The sequence below is a fragment of the Malaclemys terrapin genome, chromosome 5 (assembly GCF_027887155.1).
Source record: "Malaclemys terrapin pileata isolate rMalTer1 chromosome 5, rMalTer1.hap1, whole genome shotgun sequence".
NCBI classification, from domain to species: Eukaryota; Metazoa; Chordata; order Testudines; family Emydidae; genus Malaclemys; species Malaclemys terrapin.
In genome coordinates, this window is record NC_071509.1 from 73,055,649 (window position 1) to 73,071,688 (window position 16,040).

General features: G+C 43.3%; 1 protein-coding gene across 2 annotated transcripts in view; it reads left to right on the top strand.

Annotated features, from left to right (window-relative positions):
• Nucleotides 1–16,040, top strand: part of SH3RF1 (SH3 domain containing ring finger 1) — a 154,350-nt gene that overhangs the window by 128,364 nt on the left and 9,946 nt on the right. The window contains exons 10-11 of one of the 2 annotated variants that reach the window (XM_054030354.1): nucleotides 808–1,166; nucleotides 8,300–8,640. In XM_054030354.1, coding sequence (XP_053886329.1) covers nucleotides 808–1,166; nucleotides 8,300–8,640 — 700 coding nt within the window. The remainder of the gene's footprint in view (nucleotides 1–807; nucleotides 1,167–8,299; nucleotides 8,641–16,040) is intronic. The other variant, XM_054030356.1, reaches the window with a different exon arrangement.

A 16,040-nucleotide genomic window follows, 5' to 3' on the forward strand; every position in this document is an offset into this window, starting at 1 on the left:
TGCATTTACAGTGGCATATGGGGTAGCTCAGGCCACACTGCCACAGAGACCAGTGGTTCATTTGAGCAGGGCCAAAGCAACTTTAGTTGCATTTCTCAATGATACATCTATATTGGACATCTGCAGGGCTGCCACCTGGTGTTCACTGCATACTTTCATCACACACTGTGCTATTATAACTGCATCTAGATCAGGTGCAAGGTTTGGAAAGGCAGTTCTACAATCATTTTTAAGTATACTCCAAACCCCACCTGCTGGTGTTTTTGCTTGAGTTATCTGAGTGAAATATACATCGGTGACCACTTGCAGAAGAAAAAGTAGTTACTTACCTGTACTATAACTGTTGTTCTTTGAGATGTGGGTGCAAACGTATTCCATGACCCACCCTCTGTCCCTTCTGTGTTGGTGCAAAGGAACTGAGGGGGTCAGGGTGGCACTGCCCTTAAATAGCCATGGGAGGCACTACAAGGCACCAGAAAGCATGTGTGCTGCCCCAACGGTTACTTCTAGGCACAACTCTCAGGCTTTGGTATGCTGGGCACATGCACATGTGAGTGGAATATATATCTGCACCCACATCTTTTAGAACAACAGTCTCAGTACAGGTAATTTTTTTTCTCTGTTCTGGTTTGGTACATTTAATGTTGAGATATCTGTGTCATAACACCCACATATACTATTACAGTTTTCATGGTTGGAGGGGTGATGGTGGGAGGGAAGCTTTTTTTAATAAGTTGTTATATCATAGTGACTAATGTCTCAGTGTGTATATGTCTTTGATAATGATATTTCCTCCCCTTATCTTAGTTGCAGTACACAGCCAAGAAAGACCTACAGCAGCAGTGATGCCGATACAGGCTCAAAGTTCAGCATGCCTTATCCCTGCAGCTGTGATCATTCCCCACCATTCTGTTGCTTCCCAGCAACTCCAGCCTCAGCTTTCAAATGCTGCTGCTTACGTCACTGCTGTGAATATCAACCGATCAAATGTTCCACTGGCTTGTGCAGCAGCTTCTTTAAACTCTTCCAGCATCACCTCTGCATCTTTGGATGGAGACCTGAGTGGGAGAGCTGTGAGTGTTCACGCTGGGGTTCCTGCTTCTCCTGAAAATGCTTTAGCAGCTGGTGGGAATACTGCAGTCAGTAAACCAGACAAGGATAGCAAGGTGGGCGTGGCATTCTATTTGCGTCCCAGGCAGTGTCTCACTTCTATCACATGAACTTTTTAAAGAGACTTATATTCATGTCTTTATATGATTTTAGGGGTAACATACAGTGGGCTTTTATGGAAGATTGAGCAAGTTGGGCATTCGTTTGAATGACTGTATGTTAAAGCAAGTCCATACTTGTGAGAATAATTTAGGGTGGTGGGTGAATATTGGAGCAGAGGTGCGATGGGATAAAGAGTAGAATATAGGATTAGGAAAGTGAATTGCTGCAGGTCAGAGGGATCAGTTGCTCTGTTGTTGGAATTCTTTATATTTCATGTATTTCTTTCTGGAGCTGAAACATGATTCCTGGATGCTTCAGGGGACTCTTGCATGGTCAGCAACTCTAATCAGTGGCCCTCTCTCTGTAAATTGATAGGTGAGCCTGTAAACACAAATTTATGGGAACATAAATTATTCAGTCTAATAAAATAAAGTTAATATTTAATAAAAATCAATATGTATTTAGTGTGTGCAATTTCCTTCAAAAAATAAGTCAGAGGTGTTTTTTTTCCTGTAAAATATTAGTCATTTCCCTCATTATGTTAATACCTTAAATGAGAAAATTGAAGTTTATGAAAAGTTCAATTTCAGACCATTATTGTTGAACAAGAAAAAGGTAGTGAACTAAAATGTCAGTCGTAGGCGCACGGCTCTTTTCCAGATTCTGTGTTTAGTAGATTCTCAATTAATCCATTTTCTTCCCTGTGCAGAATTGCTCCCTGCAGTGTTCTCCAGTACCACTTTCAATTTTAAAGTCAACCTTTCACCTTTCTCCATGGGAGTGGTTATTGATCTTGCTATTAGGCTGCATTTGAGGCAAAATATACTAAGTTTTCCTTTTAACTGTAGTATATTATTTGTAGTTTATACCCCTTGACCACTTCTTTTAACTCCTAGGTTAAACATTTGTAGACATTTGTCTTGTAACTTTTTCCTCACAGGTATTGCTTTGTCAAGCTTATACATAAGTAGTAGTTGTAATATTTCCCCACGGGCTAATCTCTGCTTCCCTTAATCATTTTTGTTGTTCACATTTAAATTGAGATACCGGTACTCTGCATTCATGTAATTACTTCATTTGCAGCCAACTGAGATTAGACTGAAATGTCTTTTAGGCTGAAGTTTTATTGAACATCTATTGTTTTGGGGGTTCTCTCATACATATCTAAACTTATTAGGTCAAAGGGTTTATGTAAGAAGATCATTGTCAGACTCTTTAAAAAGGGAAGAAATACAAAAGCATTGTGAACAAATCAGTGCTGAAAAGGCTTTGGGGGTTATAATGGATCACAAATGGAACAAGTCAACAATGTCATGCAGTTGCAAAAAAGGCTAACTTTGTTCTGGGGTGTATTAACAAGAGTGCCATATAAAGTGTTGTTGTAGCTATGTTGTGTTATGCTAAACAATCTGTTCAAACCTTGCATTTAGCAATGACATTTTGACTTATTTTCCGAGACCTGAAGAAGAGCTCTGTGTAAGCTCAAAAGCTAGTCCAGTAACAGGAGTGTCGTATTTAAGACATGGGAGGTAATTGTCTCACTTTGCTTGGCCCTGATGAGCCTGAGCTGGAGTACTGTGTCCAGTTCTGAGTGGCACACTTAGGGTATTTCTACACTATGGGATTAATCCGAATTTACAGAATTCGAATTTTGGAAACAGATTGTATACAGTCGAATATATGCGGCCACACTAAGCACATTAATTCAGCAGTGTGCGTCAATGTCCTAGGGCTAGCGTTGATTTCCCGAGTGTTGCACTGTGGTAGCTATCCCATAATTCCCGCAGTCTCCTCCGCCCATTGGAAATCTGGGTTGAGATCCCAATGCCTGATGGGGCCAAAAACATTGTCGCGGGTGGTTCTGGGTACATCCTCCCCCGCTCTCCAGGGAAGCAACGGCAGACAACTGTTTCGCGCCTTTTTCCTGTGTGAACAGTGCAGACGCCATACCACGGCAAGCATTGAGCCCGCTCAGTTCAAGACAGCAGTCATGAACATTGTAAACACCTCGCACGTTATCGTGCAGTTTATGCTGAACCAGAACCTGCAAAACCAGGCGGTGAGGAGTAGGCTACAGCAGCGCGGCGGCAAGAGTGATGAGGACATGGACATGGAATTCTATCAAACCGCGGGCCCCGGCACTTTGGAGATCATGCTGTTAATGGGGCAGGTTCTATCCGTGGAACACCGATTCTGGGCCCAGGAAAGAAGCACAGACTGGTGGGACCGCATAGTGTTGCCGGTGTGGGACGATTCCCAGTGGCTGCGAAACTTTCACATGCGTAAGGGCACTTCCATGGAACTTTGTGACTTGCTTTCCCCTGCCCTGAAGCGCCAGAATACCAAGATGAGAGCAGCCCTCACTGTTGAGAAGCAAGTGGCAATAGCCCTGTGGAAGCTTGCAACGCCAGACAGCTACCGGTCAGTCGGGAACCAATTTGGAGTGGGCAAATCTACTGTGGGGGCTGCTGTGATGCAAGAAGCCAAAGCAATCGCCGAGCTGCTGCTATGAAAGGTAGTGACTCTGGGAAATGTGCAGGTCATAGTGGATGGCTTTGCTGCAATGGGATTCCCTAACTGTGGTGGGGCGAAAGATGGAACCCATATCCCTATCTTGGCACCGGAGCACCAGGGTACCCAGTACATAAACCGTAAGGGGTACTTTTCAATGATGCTGCAAGCACTTGTGGATCACAAGGGACGTTTCACCAACATCAACGTGGGCTGGCTGGGAAGGGTTCATGACGCTCACGTCTTCAGGAACACTACTCTGTTTAAACGGCTGCAGCAAAGGACTTACTTCCCGGACCAGAAAATAACCACTGGGGATGTTGAAATGCCTATAGTTATCCTTGGGGACCCAGCCTACTCCTTAATGCCATGGCTCATGAAGCCATACACAGGCAGCCTGGACAGGAGTCAGGAGCTGTTCAATTACAGGCTGAGCAAGTGCAGAATGGTGGTAGAATGTGCATTTGGACGTTTAAAAAGTCACTGGTGCTCGTTACTGACTCAGTCAGACCTCAGCCAAACCAATATCCCCATTGTTATTGCTGCTTGCTGTGTGCTCCACAATCTCTGTGAAAGTAAGGAGGAGACTTTTATGGCGGAGTGGGAGGCTGAGGCAAATTGCTTGGCTGCTGATTATGCGCAGCCAGACACCAGGGCAATTGGAAGATCACATCAGGAAGTGCTGCATATCAGAGAAGCTTTGAAAAACAGTTTCATGACTGGCCAGGCTACAGTGTGAAAGTTCTGTTTGTTGAAAACCCGTCCCCTTGATTCACTCATTCCCTGTAAGCAAACTACCCTCCCCTCTTAAATCACAGCTTGCTTTTAAAGGAAATAAAGTCACTATCGTTTAAAAATCATGTATTCTTTGTTAATTGATTATAAACATAGGTAGAGAACCGACAAGGTAGCCCAGGTGGGGGTTGGGAGGAGGATAGGAGGGAAGTGAAAGGCCACTGAAAAAATTCAATATAATGACAGCCTTTTGGTTGGTCTGTCCACTGGGGTGGAGTGGGAGGGTGCACGGAGCTTCCCCCTCCATGTTCTTACACATCTGGGTGACGAGGCTATGGAACACGGTGAGGGGAAGGGAGGTTATACAGAGGCTGCAGCAGCACTCTGTTATCCTGCTGCCGTTTCTGAAACTCCACCAGATGCCAGAGCATGTCGTTTGATCATGCAGCAGCCCCAGCGTTGCAGCCTGTCACCTCTCATCTTGAGCGTCCCTCATGACCTCACTTTCACTGGCATCTTTCCTGTACTTAGATACCGTGTCCTTCCACTCATTCAAATGAGCTCTTTCATTGCGGGTGCATTCCATTATTTCCGAGAACATCTCATCTCGCGTCCTCTTTCTCCGCTGCCTTATCTGAGATGGGATGGAGGAGGGGGGCTTGAAAAATTGCAGCTTCTGGAGGGATGGAAAAAAGGAGAGAAGTTTTTAAAAAGATACATTTTACAGAACAATGCTTATACTCTTTCACGGTGAACAACACTATTCACATTACATAGCACATGTGATTTCAGTACAAGGTCGCATTTTGCATCTTAATATTGAGTGCCTGTGGCTTTGGTGTTAGAGATCACAGACATAGGTCTGGGCAACAGAATTCAGCTTGCATGCGGCCATGGTAAGCCATTGTCTTTCGGCTTCTGCACCCTCCTTTCCCACATATCAAGCAAAGCCCATTGAGTTTTCCTGTTAACCTTCAGCAGCAGAAAACAAACTAAGGCCCCCTCCGTCCCCCCATCCAATTCTCTGGGATGATCACTTTATCCCTCCCCCCACCGCGTGGCTGGTATCAGGGAAGATCCCTGCAGAAACCAAACTACGCCCACCCGCCATGAATTATCTGGGATGATCGCTGTACCCCTCCCCCCACTGCATGGCTGATATCAGGGAAGATCCCTGCTAGCCAAACGCAAAAAGCTCAGCGCCAATTTCCCCCCCCCATCTCCCGCACTTGGCTAACTGCAGGGGAGGATTTCTTTTCAGCCACAGGCAAACAGCCCAGTGGGAATGGCCACCTCTGTCCCCTTAATTAAATTCCTGTATTTCAACCAGGTTACCATGAGCGATATCACTCTCCTGAGAATTACACAGCGAGATAAAGAACGGATGTTGCTTGAATGCCAGCAAACACCGGGACCATACGCTGCCAGGCTTTGTCATGCAATAATACCAGATTACTTGCTACTAGCATGGCGTGGTCAAGTGTCCTACCGTGGAGGACAGAATAAGGCTGCACTGCCCAGAAACCACCTGCAAAGGCTTTTGGAGTATCTCCAGGAGAGCTTCATGGAGATGTCCCTGGAGGATTTCCGCTCCATCCCCAGACACGTTAACAGACTTTTCCAGTAGCTATACTGGCCCCGAATGCATCCCAAGCCCTCAGGGCAAATTAATCATTAAAAAACGCTTGCTTTTAAACCATGTTTTATATTTTAAAAGGTAAACTCACCTGAGGTCCCTTCCATGGGATCATGGTCTTGGGTACTGGCTTGGGAGGGTACTTCAGTCAGGCTGAGAAAAAGATCTTCGCAAGCTCGTCCTCGTCCTCCTCCTCCCCGTCCGCAGAATCCTCAGGTGTAGCTGATGAGATTACCCCGGCCTCGGATTCCACGGTCAGAGGTGGGGTAGTGGTGGCGGCCCCCGCCAGAATTGCATGCAGCTCAGTGTAGAAGCGGCATGTCTGCAGCTCTGACCCGGAGCGACCGTTTGCCTCCTTTGTTATCTGATAGGCTTGTCTGAGCTCCTTGACTTTCACGCAGCACTGCTCTGAGTCCCTATTGTGGCCTGTCTCCATCATGCCCTTGGAGATTTTTTCAAAAGTTTTGGCATTTCGTTTTTTCGATCGAAGTTCTGCTCGCACTGAATCCTCTCCCCATATAGCGATCAGATCCAGTACCTCCCGTACGGTCCATGCTGGTGCTCTTTTTTGATTATCGGCCTGCATGGTTACCTGTGTTGATGAGCTCTCTGTGGTCACCTGTGGTCTCCTGTGCTGGGCAAACAGGAAATGAAATTCAAATGTTCGCGGGGCTTTTCCTGTCTACCTGGCCAGTGCATCTGAGTTCAGATTGCTGTCCAGAGCGGTCACAGTGGTGCACTGTGGGATAGCTCCCGGAGGTCAATACCATCGAATTGCAGCCACACTAATCCTAATTCAAAATGACAATATCGATTTTGTCGGGGAGGAGTACAGAAATCAATTTTAAGAGCCCTTTATTTCTAAATAAATGGCTTCGTTGTGTGGACAGGTGCAGGGTTAATTAGATATAACGCTGCTAAATTCGAATTAAACTCATAGTGTAGATCAGGCCTTAGGAAAGATGTGGACAAATTGGAGAAAGTCAAGAGGAGAGCAACAATATGAGAAAAGGTTTAGAAAACCTGACCAATCAAGAAAGGTTAAAAAACATGTGCATGTTTATTTTTGTAGAAAAGAAGACTGAGGGGAGACCTGTTAGTCTTCAGATATATTAAGGGCTGTTATAAAGAGGATAGTAATCAATTGTTTTCCATGTCCATTGAACATAGGACATGAAGTAATGGTCTTAATCTACTGCAAGAGAGATTTAGGTTAGATTTTAGGAAAAGCTTTTCTAACTATAAGGGTAGTTAAGATCTGGAATAGGCTGCCAAGGGAGGTTGTGGAATCCCCGTAATTGGAGATTCTATAAGAACAGATTGGACAAGCACCTGTCAGGGATGGTCTAGGTTTACTTGGTCCTTGCCTCAGAGCAAGAAGCTGCACTTGATGACTTCTTGAGGTCCTTTCTATCTCTACATTTCTATGATTCTATAGTCTTCAGGGGTTTCTGTCTGAGCAAGTAAAAAGAATGTTTACAGTTCTTCCTTGTAACAAGGATACAAAACGCAAACAATTCCCCTCCTGGCAAAATTCTGCTAACCATTCGAGATCCCCTGTATGGGGAATAAGGGAGGAAAAATTGGAGGCACTCGTACAAACCACAGGCTGTGGTGCAGATTATCCTCCCTGCTCAGTTTCAGAGGAATCTCTCCTCTTTCCCAGGAATCCTCCCCTCTAACCAAAACTCTCAGCCTCTAATGGCTATCTCTTAAAGAGCCCTCAGCTGACTTCTCCACCCTGTAAACTCCCTTTTAAAGCATAGTGGTTGGTGCTTAAGGCAATCACTTGACTGGGTTATTTTTCTCAGCTAAGTGAAGGAGTTTAGCCCATTTGTGGTCTTGCTTGAGTGAAGGTGCATACATTCCTTTGCAGCAGAAGTGTTTTTTCTTTTTGGTTACTAAAAAACCAGTACTGTATTCTTACAGCAGAAATTAGAAAAAGACATTTCTTTCTCTAGTAATTTTTGCAGCCAAAGGCATTTATTTAATGGAAACAATTTATAACACTACTTAGTTCGCTAGATTTAATCAAAATGATTGATGATTTGTGGAGGTCTCAAAGTATCTGTCCTTGTTAACTCAGTCCTCTGAGATCAAAATGACCATGTATTTTAAAAAACTGTATTTCAGTTCGTCATTGTCCTCCAAATATCTCTTGTTTTAAAATGACTTTAATTTATACTCTTTATTTTTGCTTAACAGAAAGAAAAAAAAGGTTTGCTGAAGTTGCTTTCTGGAGCATCTACCAAACGCAAGCCCCGAGTGTCACCTCCATCATCACCAACTCTGGAGGTTGAACAAGTAGCTGTAGAGATGGCCCTGCAGGGCGCAGTAGGGCCTGAGGTTCCATCAGCTGTCAGCCATGGCAGAGCTGGATCCTGTCCTGTGAACAATGAAATCTCTGCAGCAGCACTAGCACAGGAGACTCTGCATCGGAAAACAAGTTCTTTGGATTCCAGTATTCCTGTAGCACCTCCCCCCCGGCAGCCATGTTCCTCCTTGGGCTCAGTCCAGAATGAATCCAGGCCTGTTGTTTGTGAAAGGTAAATCATCACATATGGCTAAACTGAGACGAACCGGCAGCATTCAACAATATTTATTAGAGCTGGCAGAAATTATTCAAAATGTTTACATTTTGAAAATTTTAACAAAAAAAATTGACAATTTTCATGGGGTTTTTTTCTGGATGTTTAACAAACTGTAAAGCCATTCATAATGTTTTGATTTTTTTAAAAATTCCATTGATGTTTAAAAAAAAATTCTTAATATTTTTTTCTCAGTTTATCAACTGGCTATAATACATATATATTTTTACTTTCTTTACATTATTTAAAGGTTCTGGGACCTATAAGCACTCAGATACTATAGTGGAGGGCAAAGTATAAAAACCTTGACAGATAACTTATGTATATGCTTAACTTTATCACTATGAATAGTCCCATTTGTGCGTAAAGTTCAGTATAAGTCTTTGCGGGATCAGGTCCTTGCTTCTGAATAGCCTTAAGCCGGAAACGTGTTAATAAGCTGTTGCAAGGTATTATCATTGCCCTAATGTCCTACTACAGTGTTGCTGACTCTGAATCTCAGTGACATAGGGTATCTTCTCCTTTGAGACACCCGTACCTATCTATTTCTGTAACATCTAGAAAAAATATAATATAGTTGCACGATTTGATTAATAGTTCTACGAATGAACACTTGTCTTAATGCAAACTCCAATGGTGTTAGCCAATGTTGGGGGAAATAATTGATGTTTGATAGTAAATGCTTCACTGTGTATAGTTTTAAGCTTTGACCTGATCCTGTAATTCACTACATGCGGGCATGCCACTGTGTCTACACAGAACCCCATTGATTGTAGGCTACTAAAAACATTACACATTACCTGGTGGTCTACAAGTTCCCATTTCTTCTGTTGTCTGGCTTCTGTCTTAATCACACAGTTAAATTTGTGAAGAGGTAATTATTTATTCTGTTTAACTTGAATCCATAAAAATGTCTATTTCATACATGATTCAAAGGTAGATTTACATTTTTCTGTTAGAATATATAGATACATTTTTAAACTGTTTTAAAATCACATCCTTTCATTCTAATTTCTCCTAAATCTACATGGAACAGTAATGATGAACATTTTTTTAAATTAATATTTACATTAAATAACACATTTTAGAAAGATCCTATCTAATCTTATTTACTCTCATTCTATAATTGGTACCAGACTAAACTGCTATCCCAAAACCATGCCCCTTCCAATCATACATTTATTATCTTTCATCAAATGTACTTTAAATGAAGTTTCAACCTTTACACTGGTTTCTCATTGTCCCTTCTTTTGAAGGATTAATTTCTCCCTCTCTGTGGCTGCTCTAGTCAGATGTTTCCATTGCTCTAGGCCAGGGTACTTGTTCGCTATTTCATAAGAATACATTGCTTACATTGCACTTGAAGTCTTCATAGTATTTGACAAGCTTTAATTAAACTTTCTAAACCCTCCGTGAAGTAGGTAAATTGTTACCTTGTGAGGAGAACTGGATGACGGGGGAGAACTAAATTGTTGATACAATAACATGTTTAACAAAAAAGGAAGAAAATGTATTCTTGAAGATAAAACAAACAAAACCAAAATGTAATAAACAGTGAAATATCCAGCAAGATCATACTTTCTTCTGGTTTACAGTTCCAATCCCAGGTGCCAAGCTGTTTTAAAAAGACCTAGGCTTTGGGGTAAAATTATCAGAAGTGCCCAGGACTTTCAGTGAGACTTAGGCCTGGTCTACATTACAAAGTTATGCTCCTAAGTGCCTCAGACCAGGTCTGTGCCTAAAACTTAGGTCAACATATCGACATAGCTCAGAGGTATGAAAAATTCACTCCCTCAAGAGACCTAGTTAAGCCATTGCAAAGTCTAATGTACACTCCGATAGGTCAATGCAAGAATGTTTCTGTCAATTTAGCTACTGCCTCTTGAGGGGATGGATTAACTATAAGCTTGGACAAACCCCTTCCGTTGTTGTAGCAAGTGTCTACGGTGACGTAGCTGCAGTGACGTGGTTGTGCTGTGGTAACATGTCTAGTATAGACATAGCCATAGTCACTTTTGATAAATGGGACTTAGACTCCTTTTTGAAAATGTTACTATTTATGTTTTAATCAGATTTCCCAATAGATGTGCCTTGCTTAAAGGCACAGTAATAAACTCCCACCATAAATCCATAGCTTTTACATACACTAAGACTATACACTTTAATTACACCAGGAAACTTTTCCCATCTATCCTACAGAAAGAAATGGTTTAAAAAAAACAACAACCAACTGTACAATTAGGAGAGAAATTAAATATTGCATTCATAAAGAGTAAGTGATTCAGCACACTTGACATCAAACCAAATCAAACCTACATGGTGAGGGTTTGCAGACAATCCTTCTTGCTTTGGCATCTCTAGCTGTCCCTGGGAAGGAAGTGACAGAAATGAGACTACTTCTTTGAGTGCTTGTTCATGTTGAGTCCAATCAGGTGTGTGAACGCGCATGTGCACAGTAGCCAAAAGATTTTTCCCTAGCAGCAATGATAGGGTCAGCCTGGGCGCCCCCTGGAGTCTAGCCTTCATGGCGCCCAATATAGAGTCCTGCCGCCCCCTTAGTTCCTTCCTACTGCCAGTGACAGTTGCTGGAACTTCCCTTGCTCTTGCTCTGGCAAATGACTTAGCAGTTCGATTCCTGTTGTACTCACCTTGTTTATTCAGATAGTGTAGTTTAGTATAGTTAGTTAGTCAGTTGTAAGTTTTATTTATGGGGATTTCCCCCCGTTTCTTCCCCTTATTTGTTGCAACTGGGGCATGCCACAGTCCCGGGCTTCAAGACCTGCAAGGACAGCACAAAGCGCATGCCAAAAAATGACCCCCACACACACCTCCTGTTTACGGTGTCTGGGCGAGGGTCATCAAAAAGACTGCTGTGAATTCCGACCAAGAACACTGAAAGAGAGAGCAGCAGTTTAAAATCCTCCTCCTGGAGGCAGGTCTTCGACTGCAGTCAGACCCCGGTTCCAGGGATCCCACCATCAGCACGTCTTCTTCAGCACACCATCGCCCTCTTCAAGAGACCAGGTGCCGAAGAGAGACACAGCCAAGGATTCTAGGCACTGTCATGGAGCGTCTCGGGGACACTCCAGCCTTCGGCACCGGTCCCAATCACCAGTGCAGAAGAAGAAGAGGATCGAAAGAGGCTGATCCCCTTTGTCTAGAGCCAGAGACCAGCCATCAGTGGCATCACAGTTGGACCACAGCTCCAAGACTCAGGGAGCAGCCATGTCGACTTTTGCCCAAGCGAGGCAGTTGAGTCCAGGCCCATCCCACTCGCCGAACCCCTTGGAGAGCCTGCCTCTTTCATCCATTCGTGAGGCAGCACAGGACCTGCTCAGACTCTTGGCACCGCTCTCGCCCCTGAGGCAGGAGAAGGCGTAGTCACTGCAGGCTCCATCCCACACTGTGCAGTCAAAGGGAAAGCTGGTTATGATGTCGTGCCGCTCCCCATCGCCTCAGCAACCACAGATGCCAGTGCCTCCCTCCAGGGAGCGCAGTCAGTCCCCAGACTCCCGACACTCCACATTGAGAGGTGCAGCACCACCATGGTCCTCGAATTCAGAGACTTCCAAATCAGAGTCGGACTCGTACTGCTCCGACTACAGCTGGATCAGAAGATCAAGCTCAAGGCACCGCAGGAGGTCCCAGCCGATGCAGTGGGCCCCTCAATGGCAGAACCTAGCACAGTGGCTTAAGTGCATTGCCCAGGGTGTGAAATTTTTCACAGTCCTGAGTGATATAGTTCAGCTGACCTAACTTTGTAGTGTAGACCAACCTTGGGACACAAAGAGGTTAAGTGACTTTGCCTAGCCTTGCTGCAAGTTTGTGACAGAGTTTGGAACGATATTAAGGAGTTTCTGTCTCCTAATGAAATGCTTTAGACCGTGCTGTGTCCCTGTCCACAGGCTTTACTGTGGGTAATAAATCTCCTCTTTCCACTCTGCTGCACTTTAAGGCGGGGAGTGAGGCACAAGTATCTCACCGATGCTGTACACTGCTGTTTCTCTCAGACTAACACAGTTCCTTCAGGTGCATCATTTTCCTGTTTATTAAAAAAAACCCACAAAACAGAATCCCTGAAATAGTTTTCTTGCTGTTTTAGTAAGGCTTATTTCAGAGAAGCATGCTATTTTAAGGGAAGCCATGTTGTACCCTGTCAAGGCTGCTTCCTCACTCTGAACTTTAGGGTACAGATGTGGGGGCCTGCAAGAAAACTTCTAAGCTTAACTACCAGCTTAGATCTGGTCCACTGCCACCACTCCCAATGTGCTAATTCCCTTCCCTGGGTAGCCTTGAGAGAGACTTCACCAATTCCCTGGTGAATACAGATCCAAACCCCTTGGATCTTAAAACAAGGAGAAATTAACCAGCCCCCCTCCTTTCTCCCACCAACTCCTGGTGGATCAAGATCCAACCCCTTTGGATCTAAAAACAAGGAAAAATCAATCAGGTTCTTAAAAAGAAGGCTTTTAATTAAAGAAAAAGGTAAAAATCATCTCTGTAAAATCAGGAGGGAAAATAACTTTACAGGGTAATCAAACTTAAAGAGCCCAGAGGAATCCCCTCTATCCTTAGGTTCAAAGTTACAGCAAAACAGAGGTAAACACCCCCTCGAAAAAGGTACATTTACAAGTTGAGAAAACAAAGATAAAACTAACACGCCTTGCCTGACTGTTTACTTACAAGTTTGAAATATGAGAGACTTGTTCAGAAAGATTTGGAGAGCCTGGATTGATGTCTGGTCCATCTTAGTCCCAAGAGCGAACAACCACCAAAACAAAGAGCACAAACAAAAGCCTTCCCCTGCCCCCCCCCCCAAGCTTTGAAAGTATCTTGTCCCCTTATTGGTCCTTTGGGTCAGGTGTCAGCCAGGTTACCTGAGCTTCTTAACCCTTTACAGGGAAAAGGATTTTGGAGTCTCTGGCCAGGAGGGATTTTATAGTATTGTACACAGGAGGGCTGTTACCCTTCCCTTCATAGTTATGACATACCCTTGTATAAATACAAAGAGAATTTAATTTAGTCAGCAGAATTTTGTTTTAGTTACTTGCCGATATTTTCTATAAAAGTTAAAGCGGAATTTCAGTGTCCAATTTTTTTATGGGACAGATGGGTTAAGTAAGTTTTAGAGTACTATAATTACAACTCACAGATCCTGCAGTGGTGAAAAAGGCCTGATCTTGAACTCAAATACACGTCACTGCATATCCCAAATTATAATACAAGCAAACTCTTTCATCCAGACGCAGTGCAGGGCAGCGGTAATTTTGTTCTGTTATTTAAGTGGCTCCTGTCATTTTATTCGCCACAAAATGACTGGTGTGACATCAACTTCCTGAACATACAAAGCGACCTTAGCTGGCAACAGTTTTCACTAAGGATGTAAGAGCAGGTCTGACAATGTAGAAAACTGTTGAGGAATTAGCTCCTGAGGAGAGTTGATATCCATAGAGGGAGTCCATTTAAGGACTGATTGGGAGGAAGTTATTTGAGACAGTGGGGCAGGGGTGAGCCATGAAGGGGTGTCAAATAATTAGCAGAACCAAGATTTTGGCCTTAGTTGGTGGGAATTGAAAATAAAGCGTAATAAATTTGTATGACGTTAACTTATAATAGCAATATCATGTTTGTCCTGTTCTCTTGCATGTGAGAAAGTGGGACATTTATCTATTTGGATATAAGATTACTGATTCAGAAAACGGAGGGGTACAGATAATATTGCCAAAAAAATCTGGTACAGTTAGCTTGGAGGTAAACCCATGTTTTATGGCTAATGAAACACAGTAATAAATTGGGCGGTAGAGAGAAAACATGCAAGAAATTTATCTTTTTTTCTTATGATGCTGACAGTAGAGATTTAGAAAAGATCAGGAATGTCAATATTGTAAATGAAAAGAGGACAGAAAAAACTGTGAAGACAAAAATATTTCACAAATATCAAGTGCCATGAAGACTGTGAAATGAAACAAGCTCTTTTAGGGACATTGAGGGGAAATGTGTGACAGGTTGCATATTTCTGGGAAGTTTTAAAAGATTTTTCATCATTGACTGATTAAGAGAATGATGAAGACATTCCAGAAACAGATAAATTTCCCTAAGGGGGTCAGAAAAAAAAAAAGAAGGAAAGGAAATGTAACAAAGAAACGGGTTGGGAAGGGAAGCAGGGAACAGTGTTTAAAGGGCAAATTAAGTCAGGTCCCAGGACCAGATAGCTCATATTCCAAAATTCTAATGATAGTAGAGAATGAATTAAAACACATCAGACGCTTCATTCACAACAGAAGAGATATTCACAGGCTGGAAGCAAACTAATATAACAGACATAATTTAAAAAGGGACCAATGGAGACCAGGGTACCACAGACCATTAACTCTGGCTTTCAGACTGGGAAAGATTTTAGAGTTATTCAACAGGGACAGGCAGTAGGACAACACTTGGAAGGGTTCAAACACATTAAAGTAGACATACTTTTCCAAAGGGGAGATCATGCTTAACAAATGTAATTAATTTCTTCAAGGAATTGACAATGAACTGATGGGGTGAACCAGCTGACACAGTGTAGTTGGGCATCAAGAAGTCTTAAAAATTAACAAGTATTTCATAGACGATTAAATATTTAACTTGAGCAGTGCCTGCCATTCGTGCCAAGTAGCTTACAGGTTATCATTTTCCCTAGTGGAAATGTGTCCATAAAGAAATGTTCTCTTGTTATGTCTGTGATGCTTCCTAGGAGTACCCAGGGTTGTGGAATACCTCACTACCACCTGCCCTTAACGTGAGGAATCCTTGACTTCCTGGTGAGGGTCAGCTCCTCAGCTTCATTGGCCACTGGCAACACAAGTCCACCCCTCTAGGCCTACGCAGGCCCCACTATCTCTCTACAGATTAGCCATAGGCACATTCCAACCCCTGAGCCTTCTGAGTATCTCCCCGGAGTGTCCCGCCCCTGTTGACACTCATGGCTTGTCTACACTTAAAAGGTTGTAGATGCTACATAAATCAACAGGAAGGCTTCTCCTGTTGGCATAGATAATTACACGTCCCCAAGAGGTGATAGCTATGTCAAATCCCACTCCTGACATAACCTTTTTATGGGGGGAGGGTGGTTTGAGCATTGGCCTGCTAAACCCAGGGCTGTGAGTTCAATCCTTGAGGGGGCCATTTAGGAGTCTGGGGCAAAAATATGTCTGGGGATTGGCCTAGATGCCCTCCTGAGGTCCCTTCCAACCCTGATATTCTATGATTCTAGTGAATGGGAAAAGCTGTCCCATCAATATAGCACTGTCTATACCAGGAGTTAGGTTGGTATAACTGTGTCGCTGAGGGGTGTCGACTGTAAACCTTATAGTAGTTAAAGA